Here is a 17620-nt window from a genome sequence, read left to right on the forward strand (position 1 = left end):
AAATTAAATGGTTTTAATCTCCTATCATTGCTTCCTCTGGTTATCTGGGCTATTGGCCCAAAGCATTTCAGGTTTGCACTCCATTCTTACTGCAAGGTAAATCTTTCCCCATACATAGTATGAGAAAACTCACAGCACTTTGAAAATTTTAGCTAAATATATAACTAGTTAGAATTCAGACTTTATTTAAAAAGAAATAAAAGATAATTCAGTGGAAAACCTTCTGAACTTGGTAGTTAATGCTGATATCAGCCACAACTTCAGCTGTTGTGTGTTTGATTTGTATTTGTCTGCTAAGCATGATGAGTTTTATTTGCAGCAGCATTTGGCAAACTTAGAATATTGCTTGTATTTCAGGGAGCATAGAATAGTAATGTTCTGCCCTTTTTATTCAACTATGTATAAGTAAGTCTTCTTACTGCAAAAATGCATTCGAGCTTGCTAATTATTAGGCTCAATGAAGAGGCTTGATATGCTATTCCTCCAGACATTGCCCAAATAAAATATTAAGACTGTTCTTCATTTGAAATGTTGCTTTTTAAAATATCTTTTCCACATTTATACATCCCTTGATCTTGCAGAAAACAGGCCTAGGGAGGGAGAAATTTCAGGCTTATCTTGGTATAGTATTTAATCTTAATTCATTCATTGCAGAAGCTAGCATATAGCTCCATCCTAGATTCAGCTCCATTAATCCAGGTACTTGGACTTTTTTCAAACTTCCAAAGGCAGTGAGTCTCCACGCAAGTGTCATAGGAATCAAATGGCGGACCTGGAATCCTCTAATATCAGAGATTTGGCCTTCTGGCTACAATGAACAGAAATGCATTTCTCATCAATAGTAGCATTAACTTGCTGATAGATTTGTAATTGAAATGATGTTTTTTGTTTTACATTCACAAAAATGCAATATATGTGTTTCTCAAAAATACTCAAATAGTATTTGTTCTATTTATACACTTTTAGGTTGACTGTCCTGTTTTCTGTAGATATAACACAGGATTAGTCATATAATTTGATTATCTGCTATGCTTAGCTTCTGTGCTGGGTTCATGCACATTTCTCATAGATTTTTATTTTCTCTGTTGATGTTGGCAGCATACTGCTCTATTCAAAATACAACCAATAAAAACATTGATCTATTTTTTTTACTATTCCCCACAAGCAACTTCTTAAATTTACATCATAAACTCACAGGAAAGCTTTCACTGAGGCTTCATCTAGTATTCTTTGGAAAAATAGATTACAGATCATTATATTGCTGAATATCAGTGTCTACCTGAAGTCCATTAAAATTTGATAATAATTACAGTGATGGACAGAGCATGAGCCAACGAAGAAGCCTGTAACATATGGAGAACTTGGATGGATGGGATGGAATTTGTTCTTCTTAATGCGAAATGATTTAAAGAATAATGATGTAATTCTGCATACTCTGCATTCCCAGTATGTCAGCTTAAAAGCTGACTTATTGTTTCAAATCTTCAATGAAATCTGTCTTTTCTTCCGACTGCAATTTTATTTGGGGGCTGAAAGAATGCACCTAATAGAACTATAGCCTTGATGGTCAGGCAAAAGTCCATCAAACTATACCTGCCTTATAGTAGCTAGACAGATATCACAGGAAGCCAATATAAGCACCAAGAGATATGTCATTAAAAAAAAACCTCATATAAGCACCAAGGTATAAATGTCAGTGAATGTCTCTTCAATGAATGTACCTTATGTTCAATATTTGATATCTTCAATAAAAAGAACTAGGAACCAGATGATGGGATTCCATAGAGCTGCTAATAAGATAATGTAGGGCTAGATATACAAACTGTCTAATCTTTCAGAATTTACAATCTCTCATAGCAACAGCACTTAGACTTATATACTGCTTCACAGTGCTTTTAGATCCCTCTCTAAGCGGTTTATAGAGTCAGCATATTGCCCCCAATGATCTGGATTCTCATTTTATTGACCTCGGAAGAATGGAAGACTGAACCAACCTTGAGCCTGGTGAGATTTGAACTGCCAAACTGCAACTAGCAGTCAGCCGAAGTAGCCTGCAGTGCTGCATTCCAAACACTGCCCCACCTCGGCTCAGGAACAAATAAGTCAGCATCTTATGGAATACAATACAATAATCAATTCAGCTACAGAAAAGATTCCGGATCAAAATAGAAATGAAAAAATATTAGAGGGTTCCATAGAAGAATTGGAAAGAGACTTGGAAGACATGAGGCTATCATATCAGAACAAAACAAAGAATCCAAATAACTGATGCCATTAGAACCAAACTGAAAAATGAAGATGATGATTCAAAGTTTATCTGGGATACCACTAAACTAAATATCTTTCATGATGATCACCCTGTTTGTGCCCAATATCTAGTTCTGAGAGGTAACTTGCTTCTGTCTTTATAAATTTCATTTATATCCATGATTCTTAACAAAATGATTTGCATGTTATAAACTTCTTGTAAGGCTTTTGCAGTAGCAGAATCATGTCATTATGGTTTGTCTCATTTAACTAGTCTTTGTATGAAGAGATATTTGCAGTAGCAGCTTTGAGTGCATCAATCCCGTTTGGATGGGACTCTGGATTCTGCTTTATCTAGTAGGCAGGTCACATATGCAGCATAAATCAGATACTTGCTTTCTCAGTCGTGACAAATTCACTTCACTGTCACTTCTTTTATTCAGGAGATATACTAATGCCAGTCAGTGAATAGGTCAGTTGGTCATCACTGAATTTTAAACAGTTCTGAACCACAACTTCCCCCGTTTGGCCTTTTATGAATGAGGGAGTAGATATTCATTCATAAATGCCGTCAAATCTTATCCTTCCCCATTGTCCCTATTCAGACATTACATTTTTGGGTATGTTATTTGTAAATGGAATCCTTATCTTGTTTTGCTTTTGCTGTCTGGAAGTGTCTTCAGCTTTCTTAGGCTGCATTACTAGATCTGTCACTCTTCTGGTTTAATTCCACTTTAGCAATCAATATCTGAATAGGACTGAGAGCTATATTTTATTTTCATAGCATGCATATATAACTACATGCATTTGGACAAGGGTGCATATGTAGCACAATTGACTATTTCATCTACTGCATTTGCTGAAGCGTACAATGAACTATTGATAACATACATTAGGAGAATTTTATTTTGTCAGTTGGAAGCCTTGCTTTCTCAAGCCACAACTTGTTGCAGGGCTAACAGCAAGTATGCCCAAGGTCCTGGTGGAAAAGCCAAAAGTGAAAGCACTGAGAAATCTCTTCCCTCCTGTATTACATCCACCTTTACCCTTTTGTCTGAGAGCATAAGGGCAAATCACTGTTGCCAAAGTTCTCAGCTTGTTTCATTTAAGGATGGTGCAGATTAGGCAGTGGGTGGCATGTTTTCTATTGCTGCCGAAGAACCACAAAAACAACAATTGGAATAAATTGTATTCTGGGTGACTTGAGTTTGGGAAGATAACAGACAGTTGAGGAAAAAAATTAAAATATTGGGTAAATAAAATCTAACTTCAAATCTGATATAATGAAGATGTCTCTCATCCTTCCCAAAATAATGATTGCATAAGACAAAAAAACAACATAGTCATTGTTTTTGACAAGCACAAAAGAATATCAAGTGTTTATGAAGATGTTGATTTTTCATTTCGCATGCTTAACTCTTTGGCTTGAAGTGTATCTTCTTTTTCCCATAGAAAGGAGCATGTTTTTAATGGGCCAGAAATTATGTATTCTATTTTATATTGTTTAATATAATATGTTCAGAATGTTGCAACATCCTGAACTTATATCTAAAAGTATTTATGTTGTATATATTTTTTCCGTAGAATTCAGGAAATAATTTTCAATGCATTTCTGCTTAGTAATATTAAAAAACTGTACTAAAATTCTAACTATATTACTAAGCACTGCCTAAAAACTGCCTTATACTGAATACAAAGCTTTCCATCCAGTCCAACATTGTGTTCAATAACTGACAATAGCTTTCAAAAATGCTGGAAATGGGATGTAGGATCTTTTTTAAAAAAATGCAGAGTAGATGCTCTGTATTATTTATAGTCTTACTGCAAAAGTAGCACTTTTATGGTAAGGGATATACTCGTAAGGGAGAACCAATATCATAAAAATATACTGGTAATTAAATATGAGCATTTATGTATTTTCAAAAAGACTTTTTTCAGTATTTCAAAATGTTTTCAATATAGTGCTTTCAGGTTTTTTTTTTAAAAAATGGTATCTGTTCAGTCTAGTTTTGCAATGAATACATAATGCTAAATTTCTGGCATAAGTTACATCTATGACAGCAAACTCTGAAACCATAACACCGGGAATATGAGTCTTCTGCAGAAGGAGAACCTACACTATGAGGGAGGGCAATGATAATCAGTCATAAATCTTCACCAATATCAGCAAAAAGATTGGAAAATGTTGGCTTGATAAATTGACTTCCTAAATCATTCCTTTTTCAGATTTTTCATAGTATATGTGTTCGTTTATGTGACCTTCCTTTAAAAAGGAAGTGTGGTGGTAAAAATAAGCCAGTTACAAACCTTTGAAAAAAAAAGTGTTCTATAGAATCTGGTTTTTAAATGTTTTCTAAAGTTGTCTATCCTAGAGATGAAAAGATGCTACTGACTATCATACATTTGCCACATGCTAGGGGAAGAGATGAGTTTTGATCATTTCTGTTTGTTTGTATTCCATAATTTATTAAATCTAGATGCTTTTTTTTTTTAAAAAAGACAAAATTATAGAAAGTGTGTTAAAATGGTTAAAGCTGAAATTGTATAAGGCATCACTCCTCTCAATCTGTGCCTTACAATTGTACTGGTAGGTATCATTTTCAAAATCCCTAGGGATGTTAGCTTAGTTTTATGGACCTGTGGTCCATCTCATGAGGATTGCACTGGTAAAATATATAGTATTGCAGCTGGCTTGATTTCTGATTTTAGATGGCCAAGTTCCTATTATTGTGGAAGTGCTGAAGTCACTGCTGACTTATTCTATTATCTTAACAATTCATATTCCTGAGATCTGGGTCATTTTAAAATGACAGAGGGTCATTTTAATCTTGGTGTTTTTTATCCATTCCTAGGACATCATCGTTTTCTATTAATTCCAAGACTCAAATTATCAATTTGATTAGTTTACTCAATTTTGAGTATGATTTTTATCTGTTCAACTAACAATGATTTTGTACTTTAGGACAGCTGTTGTAGAAATGTGCTATCCAAAAACATTATATAGCAGGAAGTAAGAATTTAAAATCATGTCATCCAAGGAAGCTCTGCACAACTGCCAGAGAAAAAAGCTGTGTAGTGAATCTTGTTTCCTAAAACAGCTTGAAATACTATTGAGTGGAAATTCAGGTGATTTAACAGTCTTGCATATCTTCCTTTGTTCTTGAGAAAAAGTTTTGGATGATCTGAGCTGTTTTGCGTAAGGAAAACTCAGAGATTTATTTGCAAGGCCAAGCAGAAGAATCTTTGGAGCATCTATCAGACAAAAATCACCCAAATTCATCCCCAGTTATATGTCAGCTTTGGTACAGGTCCAGTGGAGTTCCATAGGCTTGACCTGTTATCTGAAAATAGTTTGAAACTGTTGTACATGAGACACTACACAAAGTCCTTATGATTATGAGCTTGTCATCCTTCTCCTTAAATCCATGCCCCACCTGGCTGGCTAAGGCTGCTTGGAAGAGGACATGTGGCTGGGTGCTCTTGGTGGTTAATTCATCCTTGGGAAAGGAGATTGTTTCTTTGTCTCTTCATGGAGGTGTTGATTCACCTCCTTATTGAGAAGTCATTCTGGATCCTACCATACTGGACAGTTTTCCTCCAGTGTCCTACCTTACTTTTGGGGAAAGTTTGTGTAGAGGGTGACTGTGCAGTGCCTCAGTGGACTGGGATGAAACAGATTATCTGAACCCTTTTCAGTCAGGATTCAGACTTAGACAAGAGATAGGAACAGTATTGGTTGTACTTATGGGTGGTCTCTGGTGCGAACAAGGTGGAGTAATGCATCCATTCTACTTAATTTCTTGGCAGCGTTGATATTCTTCTGGATAGGTTCTGGATATTGGAAGTGGGTGGCATAGCATTGGGTTTTAGGGTTTCCATATCTTGGTCTGTACCATCTTTGGTACAGATTAGATGTACAGATTACTGTCCCAGACACACTGAATCACAATCTGGGTGTCCTTCCAGATTCATGATTCCTCCTGAAGCAAGAGACCAAGAGGGGCTTTGCAAAACTTCATGAGTCTGGAAACTCTAAAACTCAATGCCACTCAGTCTTCCCGTGGTTCAGTTGAAGCTTGTTGTTTCCCATCCAGACCTTACAGCTTCCAAGCACCAGGACATAACTTCCACAGTTTTGCTTAATTTGCTTGAGCATCATCAGCATATTGATGATACCACGCCTCATGGCAATGGATGACTTCCCCCAAAGGACAGTGCATCAAATCCTTCAGCAACCCACATAGTAATGGCTAAGGAAGAGATCTCTCAGTCCTTATCAACACAAACTGGTGTTGACTGAGGAAGGAAGAGAACCAGCACAATGTTATGTCACCCTGAATTGTGAGGCTGTAGTTACCCAGTTACTCATGTCCTAATCATCTCCTGTATAGACTATTGTAATGCACTTTACATGGGGTGCCTTTGATGTGTGTGTGGAAGCTTCAACTAATGCAAGATGCAACAGCACAGGCAGTTATGTATGCCCATGAGAATACACACATTACATTTCAGCTTCATGAATTGCACTGATTTCAAGTTTGCTTTCACGTCCAATTCAAAGTGCTATTTTTTCCCCTTTAATCCCTACATTTACTTGGTAGGCATAATCTTATTTTTACCATACTTCAGTTGCTGATAATTTGAGAGCTAGATACAGAAGTCTTTTTTTCTATACAATAGCTCTACAGAGTATTATATTCTATAATGTCTACATGGAAAAAAGGGATGAAGATAAATATAATGGAATTGATCTCATCACCTTCCATCCATCCACCCAACTACTATTTTCTTGGTGTTTCCTTTCCTTTTGATCCATATACTGTGTTGTATTTGTGCTGATACCAGGGGTTGTAACACAAATACATATCTATCTATCTATCTATCTATCTATCTATCTATCTATCTATCTATCTATCTATCTATCTATCTATCTATCTAACACACACACACACACACACATATAAAATGAATGCACTGATTTGCATATATATATATATATATATATATATATATATATATATATATATATATATATATATATATATGCAAATCAGTGCATTCATTTTCTATAAATGACCCAATTTCATCATAGTTCCTTCATTTTTATAGACAGTCTACATTTTTAGATAAATTTTATGAAACCAGATTATCTATATAAAAATATTTGGAAATGTTCCTGTTTCTCTGCCAAGAAAACCCATCAGTTTTCTGTAATGGGATTTTACTTCAGTTTTACTCTTTTTGAACAGCTATGAAATGTATACCACCGGTGTCTATCTGTGTAAGAATTTCAAAATGAATCTTTCAGGCTCCTTATTTATTTTATTCTAAAGAAATAGAAATATTAGTCTGTTGTAGCAGAAGCATCTTAGATCAACACTTCTTCAGTCATATAAAAGAAGTTGCTACAAGTTATATTTCTTTTTTAAAAAGCCTCCATAAAGGGGGGGGAGAAAAACAGGGGTGGGGGAATTGGCCTTGCTCCTGTTTCTTTACTATGGGACTAGATGTGCACCCTATAACCATTGGAGACCAAAATAATACAATTACAATTGGCAGACTCTAACAAGTTGTCAATCTGATATACAGACTTTCTAACACATCATTTGAACTCTTCATAAAAGACAATTGGAAGCATTTAGAATATGGTTTCCAATTTTATTTGTTCCAGGAAATCAATCATCTAAATGATTATTTATAAGCATAAATTATACACACAATGCACACATGCACATGCAAACAAATACATTCTCACTCTCTCACTGGCTCTCTCTTTCTCACTCTCTCTCATTCTCTCAGTATATGTGTGTACTATATATTCTGAAATGAATAAGACTTTTCTATTACTTTCCCAAAAGTGTTTTTGTTTAAACTTTGCTTGATAGTTTACTTGTTTGCTGTAAAGGTAGCCAGACTAAGACACAGTTTCTTTATATATATATCTTTATATATATATCTTCATTGCTTTGCTTACATTTACTATATATATATATATATATATATATATATATATATATATATATATATATATATATATATATATATATATATATATATATATATATATATATATATATATATATATATATATATATATATATATATATATATCTTCATTGCTTTGCTTACATTTACTATTTTCCCATGAGTACTTTAAAGCTATTATCTTAAAGACCTTAATTATACATATCTCAGGGTAACAGTCTTCAGATTACTGATTCCAGAGCAGTCTCTGCAGACAATAGCTGAACCTCCATGAAAAAAAAGCTTGAAGGGATTTAAATATTGGAGTCTGCATATGTTGAGAAAAAGACGGACAGCCTTTTTCGTAGGCTTTGAAAGAGCCCCCAGTATGAAGGAAACAATGCCAGTCTGCTGACCTTGTCTCAAACAGCATTCTTCCGGTTCATGATGAAATAGCACTTACACCTTTTAGAGTCTTATAAAATATCCGCTAAAACCTTTTGTAGTATTAGAATATTTTATTGGTGCATTCATATGTTTATTAAGACTTTGAAACTTGTTTTATTTTAAGATTTTTTTTTTTGTTTGCCTTTTTTTACTTTGCACCATTTATAGGCTTTGGAGATAGCTTGCTCAGGGAAGTGAGATAAGTAATATAAGGTGTACATAGCTTCTCTTTAGATAAATCAATTCTCAGAAAAGGCAGAGATCTTTGTAAGGAGAAAAGGAAGTTTCCTTATATGAAACATTGTTGAAATGGGAAATGGGTAACTGGACAAAGAGTGAAATCCTATAGGAGGAGTTAATTGTAAAGTATATATAAGCTGCACTGAATGGAAGGGGACTTTGTAGTCACACACCTAACAGCTTGTCTTATTGCTTTTGGTTGAAAAATAAAGAACTTAATTCATGCAATTGCCTGGGGGTTTGTTTGTTTTTTGTTTGTTTTATTCCAGATAACAAACAAACTTGGTAAGGAATAAAAATTCCAACATATTTATGCTTTCCCTGTAATCGACGTATTAGGGAATGATTTTTGAAAATAATAATAATAGTAAAACTTAGAAAAACTATGAAAAATAATTGTGCCTCAGTTTTGACGCTTATTTGTTGAAGGTAAGAGCAGGGTATTCTTACATGATGATTAATAAGAGACTACTAAGTCTACAACAAATAATATTTTTAACAATAAACAGCATTAAAGATAGTTGACAATTTATTAATAATAAATTAGTATAATACATGGGTAAGTGGTAATTGATATAAGTGATTATATGTGAGTAAAATGTTATAATTTGATAACTAGTTTTTATGAATAACTAGATTACTAAACAGAGTCAAGGTTATAATGATGACTTCTAAAAAATTATGTTTAACAAACAGCTTCTCTATTTAGCAATGGCAGAAAAGTCCCTTCAAATTATAACTGTTTGTAGATATATTTTCCTGATGATTCTCTAATATTGCTTTCTTTTGGTTCCTAATTTTTAGTTTTGTTTTAGTTTTTCCTATGGTAGACAAATTCATTTATATAACTTTTTCCAAGCTGTACTTGGTCTTTGAGTGGGACAATACTCCAAAAAGCTGGAGATGAGACTGAGAAAGAAACTAAATCTGATCTGTCTGCATTTACCCTAACTAATTTAAATTTAGTTAAAATTGTAATAAATGTAATTTCTATAGGTCATGACTTTTACAATTTTCTCTTTCTGTTACATTAAAAATTGCAATTTCATTGCGTCTCTTGGAGTTCTTGGTGAGTGGCATGACTGCATGGGAAATCTGCCTAAACTTTGTTTTATACCAGACAGAGGAAAAATGTTAGAAATGACCTTGTTAAAACAAAGTATATACAATATACTGGTCTCCTTGAAATTAGTTCAGCCAGGCAAAAATAATTATATGGACACATTCAATATGGTGTGCCTAAATAATATGCAAACATTGATGCAGATGTAGTCAAAGCTGCATAATTAATTAGAATTTGTATTGCCAAATATTAAAAAATCTCTCATGGGTTCATTGATTTGGAAAATTAGTGAATCCTCTTAAATGATTCACTAACTATTAAGGACATTATTTTTTATTTGTTTATATTTTTTTAAAAAAAGGGTCTCTGATTGAGTCTTGTTATGATGTTCTGATCATTATTCTAAGCTATTACATGGGGAGCACAAAATGGACAAAATGAAAAAGGATATTTCGCCTCATATCACTTTTAGAAAAGAGCTGAATCTGATTTTTTTTTCAAGCAGAGGTTATGTACGGTATAATATAGTTAAGGGTAGACAAATTTATTTCTACTCTGCAACACTTGCACATGTTAAAGTGTAAGCCTACATCAGTGGTGGGTTTCAAAATTTTTTAGAACCTCTTCTGTAGGTGTGGCCTGCTTTGTGGGAGTGGCTTGCTGGCCATGTGACTGGGTGGGAGTGGTTTGCCAGCCATGTGACTGGGTGGGTGTGGCCAACTTGTAAAATGTGGTGAAACTCACTTATCAACTCTCTTGCTTAGCAAACAAAATGTTGGCTCAGAAAGTCTGGCATTTGAATCACGCAAATCTTAAAACTGTTAAGTTGCAAGACCCTTGAACCCCTAACCCTTTAGAAAAAAACCCCAAGGGTGTTCAAACTTGACAGCGCTAAGATTTGTGGACTTCAACTCCCAGAATTCCCCCTCTCGTTCTTCATCTTGATGATGTGCGGACAGGCGGAGAGAGAGAGCTGGAACCGGTTATAAACGGCACTGATTTGTGGAACCTCTTCTATAGAAGAGGTTAGTACTGGCAGGAACCCACCCCTGGTCTACATGGTCCTTTGTGCCTCAATCTATGGTATGAGCCCTTTGGAGATTTCTACCTTGACTCCAATCTCTGGGTGGGAAATACAAGAAACCTGCAGATTCTGTACCAAATTCACAATTTCACCCTAACCAATTCATTATTTTCAAATTGTGTGTTATTCAAAACTAAAGGCACATAAGACTTGTCTTAGATCAACATTAGAAAAAGATAGCAATACTGGCATGTGAAATAACAAGGATTAGAAGAACACTTTGACCAATCATATCAAATGAAGGTAAATTGTAGACAGCAAAATCGCTTTATAGCATGAAACTGAGACACATTTGCTAGGATTGAAGTTAACTGATGGTTTCAATAATGTTAAAATTAATATCTCAGTAGAAATATTTTCAGGTAGTGTAGCCCTGAGACCAATGTGACTAGACATGACTAGACCAAGACTGCTTTTTCAATGAAATTTCAACTTAAAAAAAATACTGCAACTTTTAGTTTCCATTTCTTTACTGTTTGAAATTATTTGTGTTCTTCATTTTCATTGTTGCAGAAAACATAGTAAGTCATACCATTTTTTTCATCAATGCCTGATCAGTTCCTGCTTCATCTTAAATGAAAGATGATGAATGAAATGAACTGTATGATTCTTACAGGCAAGCTTTTTCAATCCAAACTTAGGCAAGTTTCCCTCCATAAGAGCTTTGTTCATAAAGCTTTGGAATATTTTTCTTCCATATGTTAAATTTTTGAAATGTCTCCAATATATCACTTATTTTAGTTTAACGTTAGAGTGGGGAGATGGTATATCTTAGTAATAAAGCAGATGGATTTTAAGCAACGTTTCCAGGTAAGGCTGAGAAAATATATTGTGCAAAACTCTAGAGAGCTATTGCCAGTAATTGCTGCCTATGCTGTAGATAGAAAAATGGACTGATTTAGGATGAGGTAGGTTATTTTCCTATAATCTGCCTCTTCTATCAGGTTAGATAGGATGGGTACAATCCATATCCTTTCCTTTAAATGCTGCCATCCAATAAGATTTGGAAGATGCCCAGGGTGGGATTCTACCAGTTTGGACCGGTTCGAGCAAACCGGTAGCTTTGAAGATCAGCTGGGAGTGAAACTGTTCACTTCCATGAGCAAGTAGCCCCTTCCATCTGCCCCTGTGCTATACCTATCTTTATCGTCTCAGCTGAGTCCTACAGCAGAGTGGATTGCCGCATCTCAGCTGTGTTCCTTCCCAAGCATTGATCCCGAAGGTAAGCATTCTCTAAATTGTGCACATGTGCGTAGCGTGCATTCTGGTGAAGGACGCATGCTCAGTGAACCAGTTGTTAAACCATTAGGATCTCACCCCTGAAGTATGCCTTCAAGTAAAGTCCATATACTGTAGATGTGCCCAACCACTGAAAGAGAATTGAAATTAGAGAGGGTTAGACAAAGCTTCCTGAGACAATGCAGGTAGAAATAATGTATGCAAACATTGTGCCTTCTTCATGGAATTTTCCTCCGCGGTCTTAACATCTAAACAGCTCATTGATTTCCTTTGTGTTATTAAATCATTAATATACATATCAGTAAATAAATCATAGATGAGTGAAAGTTTACCATAAAATAATTTTGAAGATCTGAAAAGTTATTATATAAGAACAATGCAGCAATTTAGAACATTTATTTATTTTCTCTGGAAGATAAAACTTATGAATAACCAAGGGCTATATAAAAACAATTGCAAATTAATCTCAGGGATTAATTCTTTTAGTTTCAACAAATGGAGTTCAACCAACTGGATGAAATTATATTCTTTTGATTTATTTAAAATTCTTTATATTTTAATAACAAAACAACTATTTTATGAGTGTATAGATCTAAGAAAGATATTACCATCCTACAGATTCAGGTACTGGTGAAATTTAGATGCAAGGATTAAACATAATTTATTCAATGGCAGAAGGGCACTTAATCTTTCCCCCTTAGAGTGTTAAAGAAGCTCCTATTTCACTGAAACAAAAATCCATCAAAAGACATTATTCATAGGTGTCTGAGAATTCTGTTTTCCCGTAGTTAAATATATTTCATTAATATCAGTCTTTCCTTTCTTTTTCTGTTACAGTTATACAAGCAGAGTGGTTACAAATGGATTGAAAGCCCAAATGAATAATCCAGAGCTGGTAGTCAGAGGGTTGGATCCACAGATAAGTCATTTAATTGACAAGTTGAAACATTTTAATCAGGTAAGTATTTATGTTTGGAGAACTGAAAAGGCTTTTGTAAAAGCTTTTCTTGTGTGCCTTTTCTTACTGACCATTCTTGCCCACCTCTTCATCCTTTCCATGCACATGCACACTGGAGGGAAAACATCTCACTCCATACTTTACAGGGAGGTGAGCATTCTAGAAACATGAAAAACAAAGAAACATCTTCATTGAGGACCATGTGTTATACTTGTTAAGGCTGGTCCCATAACCCTTCTTCACACAATTTTGAAGAATGCCTACATCAGTATTGTTAAGGTAATACCAACGATTTTGCCCTCCATATCATTTGAAGTGACCTCTTTTGGTGCAGAATAACCAGAACATAGCTATATTTTGTATTCTGTCCATTAGAAATCTTGACCTGACCTGAATTGAATTAACTGAACTGATCTAAAACACACATTGCGAGATAATTAAGGTTATCCGCATTGACTTTTCAGCAATTTTTAAAAGAAATACATTTAATTTAGAGTTTGTCTACTGACCTGGCAAGATGACGCAAAGTCACAATAAACTCCTATGGTGGTCCAAGAAGTTGAATGTGTGTAAAATTCCAATAGTTTTATATTCATAATATAGAAAATTCTATAGAGTTAGACTCTGTTTACGATGGCACAGTGCAGTAAGATTTCAAAATATCCTCCACTAACCATATGGGGTACTATTAAAATAGCTTTTAAAGTTTTCCTGAAAGTATTTTTTTCTGAACAAAAGATGATCTGCCAGTAGGCATGTCAGAATCATCATGAACTTGTGCTGTCAAGTTATTCACTTGAGCTCCAAGAGCTGTGTGCAGCCATCTGCTGAGAACTTTGATCTGTCCCTTGATACTGAATATATTAAAGTTTGTATTATTATGACATTGCACTAATGTGTAGGCACTGTCAGTCCAAATTAGCTAGAACAACCTACCATATTTAACAGAAATTGTTTTTCATTAATGTAAGCATATTTCCTTGTCCAACTCGAGAAAGTGTTGTTATGGGTTGGTAATGACAGGGTATCTCTCCCCAGTTGTTCTCCCTTAGAAGGTAGGCAATTTTTGACAGTTGCTACTAGTGGTAATGTTGATTGTGCTGATTCATGTAAAAAAAAGAGACAAACAGTGTGTCTCTTATAACTCATTGCTTTTGCTTTTTATTCTGGGACTTGAGGTTAGAAGTCTTTTATGTTGACAAAAACCTATCTCCAATCTGATGCCACTTTGCAAATGTTTATATTTTTTTAATCAAAAGCAATGTGTGATATGGCAAGATGCCCTGCCATACAAAGGGACAAAGTCACCCTCGTATATATTCCCTTAGGTGATAGATGATGAGAAATGAGATTTTGAAGAAATACCTAGGAGCCACATACTCTTCCTTTGCACTTCGTAAATTAGAATGTTACTTTATACAACAACGGAAAGAATATCCCGCAACCGTTGTTAAAGAAGATTTCTTCTTCAATTTCATCCATGGAACGGAAGAGGATATTCTCTTATTCTACAGCTCAGACAACAAAATGTCTTGGACTAGCCTTGCAGGAAGAAAACATTAAGTATTCCATTAGGCTCAGCCTGCTGGATGCCATCTGTAGCTTTTCAGATCCTGGCCTTCAACACTAGAACATAACCTGCACTTGAAAAGTAGTAATTCCATGAATGGTATAACATTACATTCTGTCTTCAATTACTCCTCCATCAAGTAAAGGTTTATTCTGTGACTTTCTTTTGACCTTTAAGAGAAAACATTTGTTAAGTGATGTTTTCCCCCTAACAAACACAGCTCTGTAAAATGGTGCTTGATTGCATGAATTAAAGAAAATACTGATTATTGCCTTAAGAAGCTTTATTGTTAAGCATTACTAATTACTCCTCTCATGATTTTAGTGAGCTTTTATCACAGATAAAATAATCAAGGAAGATTCTACTTTTTAAAATATGTAGTAGTTTATCTTTTTTTTATCTTAGAGTTGGATTAATTAATGAACAAAAGCTGGCACTCGAAAGATAAGCAAGGCTGCAATTTTATATGCATGTTTGTTAAATTTAATTGGGCCCATTAATGAATAGATATCTTCAGGAATTCTAGTATAAATCATAATATTTCATTATTATTCTATAATGGATAACACCCCAGTATTATCCTGAATACCGCATGTACATTATCCCCTATATATATATCTGAACACAAACCCAAACTCTGGCTTAGATATGTTGATGACACTTTCGTGATTTGGCCACACGGAAAAGAAAAACTGGACAACTTCCTCACACATCTCAACAGCCTACACCCCAAAATACAATTTACCATGGAAATAGAAGCAAACAACCAACTTCCCTTTCTGGATGTCCTAATCTACAAAAAACCCAATGGCTCCCTAGAACACACAATCTACCAGAAAAACACACACACCAACTGCTACTTAAATGCACAATCCCATCACCACCCTGCACAGATCAACTCTGTAGCCAAGACCCTCATCTCCAGAACCAAACGCCTAGCCGACAAAGACCACCTGAAAACTGAATTACACAAACTCACAAATGTATTAATCTCCAATGGATTCCAAAGAAAAACAATCACCAACCTAATCCAAAAGGAGACTCCCCCAAAAAACCAAGACACAGAACAGGACAATGGCATCACCCTCCTCCCTTACATCAAAGGCACCACAGATAAAATCAGCAAAATTCTCCACAAGCACAATATCAGGACAGCCTTCACCACTGACCAAAAAATAGCCAACATCTTAAGAAACCCCAAAGACAAAATCCAGCTAGAAAACCAAGGAGTCTACAAAATACCATGCAAAATCTGCCCAGCAATATACATAGGACAAACAAACAGGAGGATAAATGCACGCATCACAGAACACAAGAACGCAGTAAGAAAAAAAGAAAAAACTTCCTCCCTTTTCCAGCACCTTAAAGCTACAGGACATGAAATCAACTTTGAAGGAGCCAGGTTAATCTCCAAAACAGAACACCTCCACAAGAGAATAATCATGGAAGCCATCGAAATAGAGAAACACCCCCACAACATGAACAAACGTGATGATACCTCCCGCCTACCAAACATCTGGAAACCAGCCCTAGCCAACAAACGAACACCACCCACCACCCAAGCCGTTACAATACAAAACAACAATGCACACACAGCCTGCACCAATCAGCACCAATCTACCAATCATGATACAACCACACAACCAATCATTCCACTTACTGAAACAAAGCCAGCATCCCATCCCCTCCCACCAAGACTTACAGAAAGACGGCAGCTCCGTTCCCATTTTAAGCCCACGCTTGAAGATGGCAGGTGAGATCCTGCCGAAACGTTGCAAAGACAATCTCAACCTTACACGGAAAAAGACCCGAATACAACAAAACCAGCATATATATATTATGCTGGTTTATATTATATATATAAAATAGTTGATGAAAAACTATCTTGAATATTCTTCCTTTTCTTCTTTTTTAAATTTTGAGTATGGCAGCAATTTACAAACTAGAAACTTTCTACTTTAGAGGAAAATTCCTGTCATCTACTTACTAGATCTTCTGAAGTAAGTCATACTCATTTTCTGAAACAATACAGGAAGGGCATGAGTGTTGCAAGGGAGAATTGGAGAGGGTGCTTTCCTCACAGCTCAATGAATAGAAACTGCCAAGAAAACTGCATAGACGTATCCAGTAAATCACTAGGAGTAGAGTTGAAATCCAAGGATGTTCTATCTTTTAATAAGTTAAAAAGTAAATGAGTCCCTGCAGATTTTACTCCGCTAGGCATTGCCGACTATAGGGGATGGTGCTCATCTCTGTTTCAAGACCATTGAGCCAGCACTGTACGAGGACATTTCCATGATCATGTGGCCAGCAAGTTGTCACGGAGTGCTGTTACCTTCCCATCACAGTGGTACCTATTTATGCAATTATATTGGCATGCTTTCAAACTACTAGATTGGCAGGAGGTAAGGTTGGGAGTATTCACTCCATCATGTGGTGCTCAGGTCTCGAAGCAGTTAACAAGCTCAGCATTTTAACTGCTGAGCCACCATGCTGCTACATACCTTTTAAGATATGTAGTTAATATATTTTATTATTTATATAGGCTGAAATAATTATCATTATCTTTATGTTGACAATAAGTTTAAATTATTTAAACTTGTGCTGTCTTTACATGAAAACTAAAAGGCATGTACTTGCCAGGTCCACATCCCAGGGAATTTTTTTTTAATGAATTTTGTGTTGACCCCTATTGTGCTCAGTTAAAGAATTGTTTGATGATAAATATATGATTCAACTGTATTGCCGTATCAAAAAATACTAAAAAAATCCTGAGTTTGATTACTAAACATTAGTATACCCGATAAA

General features: G+C 35.2%; 1 protein-coding gene across 3 annotated transcripts in view; it reads left to right on the top strand.

Moving 5' to 3' along the window:
* LOC309392843 (glypican-5-like) overlaps positions 1-17620 on the top strand; it is a 349548-nt gene that overhangs the window by 183799 nt on the left and 148129 nt on the right. For 2 of the 3 annotated variants that reach the window (XM_081954332.1, XM_081954333.1), the window contains one exon: positions 13122-13242. In XM_081954332.1, coding sequence (XP_081810458.1) covers positions 13122-13242 — 121 coding nt within the window. Of the gene's footprint in view, positions 1-13121; positions 13243-14570; positions 15083-17620 lie in introns of those variants that run through there. The other variant, XM_081954334.1, reaches the window with a different exon arrangement.

The sequence above is a fragment of the Natrix helvetica genome (assembly GCF_964273705.1).
Source record: "Natrix helvetica genome assembly, chromosome: 5".
Classification (NCBI taxonomy): Eukaryota; Metazoa; Chordata; class Lepidosauria; order Squamata; family Natricidae; genus Natrix; species Natrix helvetica.